General features: G+C 39.1%; 1 protein-coding gene across 1 annotated transcript; it reads left to right on the top strand.

Annotated features, from left to right (window-relative positions):
* Positions 1–260: 260 nt before the first annotated feature.
* Positions 261–6,123, top strand: LOC109217842 (calcium-dependent protein kinase 28-like). The gene is made up of 12 exons (XM_019382120.1): positions 261–1,096; positions 2,086–2,216; positions 2,330–2,371; positions 2,484–2,595; positions 2,670–2,748; positions 2,947–3,116; positions 3,696–3,822; positions 4,169–4,284; positions 4,382–4,489; positions 4,656–4,718; positions 5,107–5,280; positions 5,542–6,123. Exons 1-12 carry the CDS (start codon positions 662–664, stop codon positions 5,701–5,703), a joined length of 1,719 nt encoding a protein of 572 aa, XP_019237665.1. The 5' UTR covers positions 261–661; the 3' UTR covers positions 5,704–6,123.
* The last annotated feature ends 3,914 nt before the right edge of the window (positions 6,124–10,037 follow it).

The following is a 10,037-nucleotide window of genomic DNA, read 5'->3' on the forward strand; positions in this document are numbered from 1 at the left end:
ATTTTTTTCAGCACATCCATTATGAACTTAATCTAAATTTGTGATAATTTGTATCTAAATGGACAGCTAGACTTATTATATTTAAAAGATGTATCTAAATGAAGCACATTTATTAATATTCAAAATTGTGAATTTGTATGTGATTGTAAAATTTGTACGTACTTACTATATTCCCATGTTATTCAGCCCGACATCCACAGTCTGAACTTGCCGATTTTAGCAGTCCTCGTACAGACTCCTAATTATTTCCAGAAGGAAAAAACCAAAAACCTCATGTCTATTTTCTTAATCTGAGAGAGGCCATAATATAGAAATGAAAATACAGAAAATCAAAAGGACAAAAAAGAATATAAAAGGGTAAAATTATCAGTTTTTTTCTCCCTCCATAAAACTGAAAATAAGTGGGGCTTATGGTTCTTCTTCAAAAAGTCTCTGTTTTGACCATGAGAACCATGGTCCATCTTCACCTCCTCTCTCCTTCTTCCCTTTTTCCTCCTTTCTCCTTCTAATATCTTTCCTTTTAAATCTCTTTATTATTGTCTCACATTCACATTCTCCCCCCCATATAATTCTCTCCTTATATCCATAATCTTTCTCCATTTTGTCTGATGATTTGGGTTTTTCTCCAAAAACATTGAGGTTTTATATTCATATCCTAAATATGGGTAATAACTGTTTTTCCAGCTCAAAAGTTAGTGGTTCTAACAGCAACACCCCCTCCACCACCACCACCACCACCACCGTGAATGTCCGGAGGAACACAGCCAATCCACCTTCTACATCCACAATTACATCAACAAAACAAGAAGGGTCTCATTGCAATAAACAGAAAGTTAAAGATAACCACAGAAGCCAACATCAAAAACAACAACCTAGGAATTCTCAGCAAAATGTTAAGAAGCACAAGAATGGGAGGAGACAGAAGAGTGGGGTTATTCCTTGTGGGAAGAGAACAGATTTTGGGTATGATAAAGATTTTGATAAGAGGTTTACCATTGGCAAGTTGTTGGGTCATGGCCAATTTGGTTACACCTACGTTGCCACCCACAAGTCTAATGGAGATCGCGTCGCTGTCAAGAGAATTGAGAAGAACAAGGTTCTCCCCTTTTTATTTTGTCTCCATTTTGCCCGTCCTCTTCTATACCAAAAATCTGATTTTTGTCTCCGACTTTATTGGAATTTTAAGTTATTGTGGAATTATGCGGTGCATCAAATTGGGATATCGTCTGAAATTTTTGTCAGAGTTGTGAGACGTTTCTGTTAAATCCTAATTATGGGTTCAAGACTTTCTTTTGAATCTCTTTTTCAAATGTCTTGATGGACTGATAGTTGAGTTCTATTGTGCATTCTAACAGAGATGCTCAAAATGGTTTACGTTCATAGACCAGAATATCTATCAATCACTAATGTAAAAAGCTTTAGCATCTTTTCTTGTTTTTTTCTTTTTTTTTTGCTTAGCTTTTGTGCAGAAGAGTATCTTCTGCCAAATTTTGAAATACCAACTTAAGCTGTTGTTAATTGTTATTCATGGTTAGAGGATAAAGCTGCGCCTGCAAATAGACATATATCTCGAAACCTATAGGTGTATGTTAGTTGTTTGATTAATAATGGTGGTTGTGGTTCTGAGTTTGACAATGCTGAGAAACATCTATTGCGCTGCACCTTTGCCTTCCATGAATGATGCTGCAGTTAGTATTATGTACAACTTGACGGAAAATGGCTTCCTTGACCTGGTTTAAAAAGAGCTGGTTTCTAGTCAATAGGCACCAGTAGCTTCTTTTGGTATGGACTTGTCTGTGACTGACTGCACAAAATCTTGGTTATTAATGCCTGATACAACTATGTTTTTCTTTGTTGACTTTTATGGAATTTTCATTTGGTGAAAGGTTCTTCCAGCTTTGTCTCCTATAATCTCTTCACACCAGTTAAGATGTGATCACCCTTCTGTGATGATGGGGCTGATGTTTCTTTTCTGGATACTTGTTAAGTTTTAGTACAATTGCATATTCAGTTACCTTGCCTTGAACTTCATGTTGTTCTAATCTACTATAGTTCAACTATACCATAACTCCTGAATTACTGCAGATGGTTCCTACGATTGCAGTTGAGGATGTAAAACGAGAAGTCAAGATATTGAAGGCCTTATCCGGTCATGAGAATGTGGTTCAATTCAATAATGCATTTGAGGATGATAACTATGTCTACATAGTAATGGAGTAAGTTTTGTTATTAGACCTCTGTTTTGATTCCTTGGGTCCTAATTCCTTTCTCTATAATTGATCACGCTATCCACTGGTGAGTTAATAGATTTCAAATTTGTTTCCTCTAGGTTATGTGAGGGTGGAGAACTCTTGGACCGTATTTTGGCCAAGTAAGTAGCATGAACCAGGTTTAGTTAATCATGGGTGGTAGTGCCTGCTCTATATTTTATATCTGGCTAAGAAGAATACTTATATGAGCTACCGATAATTTACTTTTATCAGAAAGGACAGCCGTTATGCCGAGAAAGATGCAGCAATAGTTGTACGCCAGATGCTAAAAGTTGCCGCTCAATGTCATTTACATGGTTTGGTGCATCGTGATATGAAACCTGAGGTCTGCAAGAAGTTATGTTGGCTTGTTTGTGCTTGCTACATGTTGCTTTTCTTACACATGTTTCTTTCTTGTAGAATTTTCTCTTTAAATCTCCAAAGGAGGATTCACCATTGAAGGCCACAGATTTTGGTCTTTCAGACTTCATAAGACCAGGTAACTGGATGTCCGTAAATCTACTTGGTGGTAAATTTTGATGTAAACTCATTTTGCTTATTAAAAAGAAAAAAAAAAGCTCATTAATGCTATGGTCTGTAATCTTCTTCATAAATCTGTTATAGTCATCAATGGTGTAGCGTATTATCGTTTTTCCTCAGATAGTAAAAACTTGTAACTGAAAATCAATAAATGCAGGGAAGAAGTTCCAAGATATTGTTGGCAGTGCATATTACGTAGCGCCAGAGGTATTAAAGCGTAGATCAGGACCTGAATCAGATGTGTGGAGCATTGGTGTTATTACATACATTTTGCTCTGTGGCCGTCGGCCCTTCTGGGATAAAACAGAGGATGGCATATTCAAGGAGGTGAGCTGCTAACATTTTTATTCTGATATCTCTGTGGTTGGTTAACATTTCAAAGGGTGTCTTTTCTTGCTAAGTTCTGGAAATGAATTATGATCTCTACGCTTTAGTAGAAATGAGCTGTATATTCTGTAGAAGCAGCATGTTTACCATTGTTTGTTGACCTTTTCATAGTACGTTTCATGTTTTACTGCCTTTCTTTGGAAGATTAAAATTTCCAGTCTCTTTTTTATTAGCTAATTTTTCATTTGAAATTTCAGAATTTCTTTCGCATTTTGCAGTGTGTCTGGTGTTAGTTTATTGGTTTATTTAGTTTAGTTCTTGAGTATCCTGCTTTGCAATATATAGCGAGTACCAGAATTTCTAGAATCTGAAATTTCTTGTTCTCTTTTGAGTCCACGGAAGCTATTGATATTTCTTTGAATAAGTTTAATTTGGCTTGGTTGTTATCTCCTTAAAGACAATCTTATTCAAAAGTGTTATTTATTCCTTTGAGAGGTTTAACTTGTTCTTTCTCATGTTTAGTAAATTGTGCTTTACCTGATTTACTGTTGTTCCTAACTGTGGTTCTACTACGCTAAGGTACTAAGAAACAAGCCTGATTTTTGTCGCAAGCCGTGGCCAACTATAAGCAACAGTGCTAAAGATTTTGTTAAGAAATTACTGGTGAAGGATCCTCGCGCTAGACTTACTGCTGCCCAGGCCCTATGTAAGTGATAGTATTCTGATCTAGTACAACTTTTTAGTGCTATTTAAGTTTTACTATGACAAAGCATGATTCATCAGAGAAGTAGCTCAAGGTCCAAAGATTCATACACTGATTTTGTCAGTTTTGAGTAACCTACTTCTTCATCAGCAATGTTCGGTGTTGGATGTCCATTATAGCTGTCACGTTTGGCTAAATAGCTTCCATGTTTGATAACTTATTGAACAACTTTCAGATATACTTATTTTCACAGGTTTTTTTATTCAATTAGATGTTACTGGTGTTCATCGCCTTAAGTTGTTGATACAACAAACTACGTGTTTCAAACTGATATGCTCAAACATTTCAGCGCATCCATGGGTCCGCGAAGGAGGTGATGCATCTGAGATTCCACTGGACATTTCCGTCTTATCAAACATGCGACAATTTGTCAAGTATAGTCGATTAAAACAGTTTGCTTTACGGGTAAACTCATAGCTTCTTATTTTCTTAGACCTTTTTGTGGCTAAGTCAAAATAAAATGTACAAAATATTAACTTCATGAAATTTCATTACCTGGCAGGCATTGGCTAGTACAGTTGATGAGGAGGAGCTGGCAGGTGTCCGGGATCAGTTTTCTGCAATTGACGTGGATAAAAATGGTGTCATTAGCCTTGAAGAAATGAGACAGGTATTTCCAATCTTTCATGGTCTAGTTAGTTTCTTCCTGTACAGTTCTCTAAGTACCTGGCTAAAATCACGAGCACTTAGATTTCTGTCTTTCTGCTAAGCATTGTGTACGTTTATTTTCCTTTTGTCATCTATGTTATGGCATATGACATTCAATTCTAATGCAGGCCCTTGCTAAGGATCTTCCCTGGAAGATGAAAGAGTCACGGGTTCTTGAGATTCTTCAAGCGGTAAACTCATTTATCTAAGAATGATGTATAGCACTGCAATAGGACATGTGATGAATGTTAAGTTATTGCTATGTAATACCTGATGTGGCTTCAAGCTGGAATATGTTACCAACCAATTTAGTACCTACTTCTCTGAAAAGAGATGGGAAAGGATCGGACAAATGCACAAACAGCCATAAAAAATGATATAAAGAAAAAAAATTGTTAATGCTCTTATTGATGTCACATAGCAGTACTGTGATTCCGGCTCATGAATCCATGTGATATCTGAGGGGTTACTCAACAATTGTCCATGCTCTTATTTTCTGCATATAAATTTCTGCATTTCCAACTACATGGTTTCTTCTACAGTTCAGAATCCTGAAGCATTTTATTCATTGATTGGCAGATTGATAGCAACACAGATGGGCTAGTTGATTTCCCAGAGTTTGTCGCAGCCACTCTACATGTCCATCAGTTGGAGGAGCATAATTCTACAAAATGGCAGGAAAGATCGCAAGCTGCTTTTGAGAAATTTGATGTTGATAGAGATGGATTCATAACTCCTGAAGAACTTAGAATGGTTAGTATGTCATATTTTCTACTTCAAGTGATTAACAATGTGGTATTTACATGCTTCTTCCAAAAGAAAAAGGCGAGAAGAAAAGAAATAAGAGTTGCTAAGCTACATGGTTATACTGTACTTATTAAGCACATAAATCTTTCATTGATCTTTGAAAGTGTGGATCCTCCATATTGATAGTTTGCATATTCTGTTGGGATATGCTAGCCCCAAATTGTGACATATCTGACATTTACTTACATGATGGTTATGTTCACGCAGCATACCGGCCTAAAGGGCTCCATAGACCCACTTCTAGAAGAAGCAGATATCGACAAAGATGGGAAGATAAGCTTGTCAGAATTTCGTAGGCTTCTAAGAACTGCAAGTATGAGTTCAAGGATGGTGACTAGTCCAACTGTTAGAGGCTCTCGGAAAAGTTAGCTTCGTAAAGGTGCATAGAAGTGAGTGTTTAGAGAAGTGAAAGTCCTCCGTGAGAAAATTTTCCTGTTCGTTTACGTGTTCTCATGTGCTGTTCTCTGCTGCCATTCTATATATAGAGCTATCTAAGATGAATGGTATTTCAGAGACCTTTGGCCCAATGGCCTTGCTTAGCAAGCGTCCGCCATGCCAAGCGCGGTTCCCACAGAGTTTGCCTTTGTACTCCAGAAAGGTATTTGGTTTGAAATTGCTTTCTTCTAAACAACCAGCAGCAATATCTGTGTTCTGGTCGTTTTAGTGTACATTCTTTTCCCCTGTTCCGAGTCTATGCATTTCCCTTTGATAGTGTAATTAATACTATGTCATTATTATAGATTATATCATCAATGAGAATCGGGTTTATCAAAATATTTGTTCATGTGACCTCGTTTGTCTTGTTAGGAAACTTCACATTAACCAGTCGGAAGCTAGTAAAAGATACTAGTAGTATAGTAAATATGGATGTTTTGGGAGATGAGCATAGTACTCATTTTGGTTTGTAGAGTTTGTTGCGGATAGCGCTTTGATTCAACAGCACGCGAGACTATTGTAAAGTGTTTTGTTACTTCTCAAATACGGAAAAGGGTCTTATATACCCTTCCCTTCTATTATTGAAAATTGTTTATAATTACCCTCCGTTATACGATTGGCTCAAAAGAACCCCTACCGTCTTACTATTAGAACATACCCACCCTATCACCAGGTACCCATAACTCGACCCTTTTTTAATTTAGTTGAATTTGAGCTCCCAAAATAAAAGTTCAGTTTCTCTCAGCAAAATTAGGTTTTTGCACTACATCAACCACTCTCCATAGTCTCACCATAATAAAGTAAGTTCCGGAAGATATAAGGATTTGGGTTTTCAAAAGGGCCATGTGTATAGGGTCAAATTTGACCGTCAACGTCTCTATGCCAATGGGTACGCCCAGTGAGTATACGTCAACTAACGTAAGGGTACGACTTGGACGTGGAGACAAAAGCGACATCGTTTAAGACTCAATGTCTTCACTAGGAAAACGTTACCTATTTTTGTATCTTTTTGATTACTTCGAGGGAGGTCTCCTACTATATAAGGGAGACCTTCACATTGTAAAGGAGGGGGTTGATTCTGGAATAATACAACTCTCTCATTTTCTCCTACTCTCTCTCTATCTCTATCTCTAACGAATATTTTCTCTTGAGTTCATATTATCATTTTACACTATTAGATCTACAACAACAACTTCATTTTTCATCTCTAGGTCTATTATATTTGATTACGATTTACCCTTTCCTACTTTTGATTGTTCTTGAGCTTGCAAAGTATATCGATAATTTTTGAGCCAAACATCATGGAATTTCTAGTGATATTTCTAAGAATTTGATGAAAAGCTATTTACCCTTTCAAAAGTTATTCTAGTTGCTGATGAAGACTAATACGGCATCAGGCATGCTTCCATCAGAAAATAATACGATAATGAGTGGTCAATCCTCATATTCGTCATCGGCCGAAGGTTTAACTCGTTAACAAAGGATTCTGTCAGAATTGGAGTGGAAGAAAATAGTTGCTGGAAATATTTGGTTGTTGCCGTTCTTCGAGAAAAAAAAAATAGATGAAGCAAGAAAGGGAAGAGTCGTTGGGGGGTATTTTTCCGGTCAAGCCTCATCAGTTTTTGAGTAAAATAATTAGATTCCTATGAGACCCTTTAATTGTTGAAGACCAATTACGATAGCTGCACCTCCCATGAAACCTACTATACTGCAAAATTAAAAGACATACTATGCAGCAGGCGAGATAAGTTGTACGCATAACTACAATACTAGAATTCATAACCAATAATGAAAATAGGGAGAGGGAAGTGAAAACTCGTAGAAGAATTCTCTACCTTGTTCCTAGTGTGTCCTTGCCTCCTTAGGTCGACTTCCCGGACTAATGTCGGTCTCCCCTCTCAAAATTGGTGTTAAATAGGGGATAAAATAGGCTTGAAACCCGGAACATGCGTCGCCACGCACCTCGCGTCAGGCTGCGCGTCGCGTGCTCAAAAAAATTGCTTCGCCTCGCCAGACACTGCTGCTTCGTTTTCAATTTCTGTAGCCTAACATTTTCTTCAGCTTTCATCCTTGTTTCTTGTCTCTCTCTTTCACGTTTTTGTCTCTTTCTTTTCCTTTCTTTTCAATTTGTTTATTTTGTCTTCTTTTGATTTCTTTTGTCTTCTTTTGATTTCTTTTATCCCCTAATTAAATAATCATATTCATTCTTGTAGTGTATAAAATACACATAAAATCTTTACTTTGCCCCCAATTTCGTCTTCAACGTACCGACACATAAAATAGACTCAATTAAGCATAAATATAGTATTGTTTAATGTATGGGTCAGAATCCGACCCCACGATAATTAATCCCGTCTTAAGTTAATTCATGATTGATTAGTGGTACGACCACTCAGAATTAACGGTATTCAACCCTTATCTGATTCGATCAACAAGGCCACGGCCCGTCCGTCATCATAAAGGCGAAACCCCAACGTGGTCACGGCCACTTATTGCCAGCTCACGAAGCTCACGGCTATAAATACCAAGAGAGGAAACCCTAGAAAGGGGGGCTTCTTCTTCTTTACTATTCAAGAGAGAGAGAGAAAGAGACAACGATACACATATTATGGGAAAGTGGAACATCATTGTAAGGCTCTGAACCTCTTCATGGAGAGGCAGACCAAAGCAATACTATCAATAAAAGCTTTTAATGTCTCTCTTCCTAACGCTGAGTACTTATTTGCGCATCTTTCATTTGGTCTAATGGATTATTACGGTTTGCTATGATTTTCCCGTGATTTATTTATATTGTTTACACTCATAAGGTATATGATAACTTTTGAGCGAACAATTTGGCGCCGTCTGTGGGGATTTCCTAGCAAAATCGCGTAGTTCTTCCCTGGACCAAAAGGAAAGAAACGCCAAACTCGAAGGGGAACTCGAAGATCTCAAATCAAGATCCAAGACCTCTCTCTCTCTCTCCGATCTCAGATAGTGCAAACAAATAGAAGAAGCCCCCCCCCCCCCGAAGGGACGGATCTCTGTAAACGCATCTCTCGCATCCCCGATACGGGCTCCGGCCGGAAACCGGCACGGAGATATCTCGAGCCGAGAGTCGCTTCAAGACAGCCTACATACCCCGATTGGGAAGACAACGTATAAGCTGCTCAAGGTCTCGAATCAAAACCGAGCTTCAGCACCCAATACCCACAGCGTGAGACTCAGGCTATGCGCCTTCGCCATCAAAATTGACAAAGTTCAACAACAGTTGAACTGGGACTCAGGCTATGCGCCTTCACCATCAAAATGGACTAACTTCAACAACAGTTGAACTGGGACTCAGGCCATGAGCCTTCGCCATTAAATCAAGGCCATGCGCCTTCGCCAGTAAGTTCAACTACGGTTGAACCAAGACTCAGGCTATGCGCCTTCGCCATCAAAATTGACAAAGTTCAACAACAGTTGAACTGGGACTCAGGCTACGCGCCTTCACCATTAAATCAAGGCCATGTGCCTTCGCCCGTAAGTTCAACTACGGTTGAACCAAGACTCAGGCTATGCGCCTTCGCCATCAAAATTGACAAAGTTCAACAACAGTTGAACCGGGACTCAGGCTACGGGCCTTCACCATTAAATCAAGGCCATGGGCCTTCGCCAGTAAGTTCAACTACGGTTGAACCAAGACTCAGGCTATGCGCCTTCGCCATCAAAATTGACAAAGTTCAACAACAGTTGAACTGGGACTCAGGCTACGCGCCTTCGCCATTAAATCAAGGCCATGCGCCTTCGTCAGTAAGTTCAACTACGGTTGAACCAAGACTCAGGCTATGCGCCTTCGCCATCAAAATGGACAAAGTTCAACAACAGTTGAACTGGGACTCAGGCCATGAGCCTTCGCCATTAAATAAAGGCCATGCGCCTTCGCCAGTAAGTTCAACTACAGTTGAACCAAGACTCAGGCTATGCGCCTTCGCCATCAAAATGGACTAAGTTCAACAACAGTTGAACTGGGACTCAGGCCATGAGCCTTCGCCATCAGCACCGACTAAGTTCAACAATAGTTGAACTGGGACTCAGGCTACGCGCCTTCGCCATCAAATCCAACGAGTTCGACCTCGCTCGAACCATAAGGCTAGACGCCTTCGTCCTCAAATCTAACTAGTTCAACCACAGTCGAACCGGGACTCGAACAAAGCGCCTTTATCGTTGAACTCAGCAAAATCCAACCTCCAACGAATCGAGGCGCAGGTTAGGCACCCTCGCCCTTCAAGTAGTACTCCCAACTC

This window comes from Nicotiana attenuata, unplaced genomic scaffold (assembly GCF_001879085.1).
Source record: "Nicotiana attenuata strain UT unplaced genomic scaffold, NIATTr2, whole genome shotgun sequence".
In the NCBI taxonomy this organism is placed as follows: domain Eukaryota; kingdom Viridiplantae; phylum Streptophyta; class Magnoliopsida; order Solanales; family Solanaceae; genus Nicotiana; species Nicotiana attenuata.

Coding starts and splice junctions, on each gene's coding strand:
- LOC109217842 (XM_019382120.1), top strand. CDS start 662: ATGGGTAATAACTGTTTTTCCAGCTCAAAAGTTAGTGGTTCTAACAGC. Junction 3,823..4,168: donor TACTGCTGCCCAGGCCCTAT/GTAAGTGATAGT, acceptor CAAACATTTCAG/CGCATCCATGGGTCCGCGAA. Junction 4,719..5,106: donor TTCTTGAGATTCTTCAAGCG/GTAAACTCATTT, acceptor ATTGATTGGCAG/ATTGATAGCAACACAGATGG.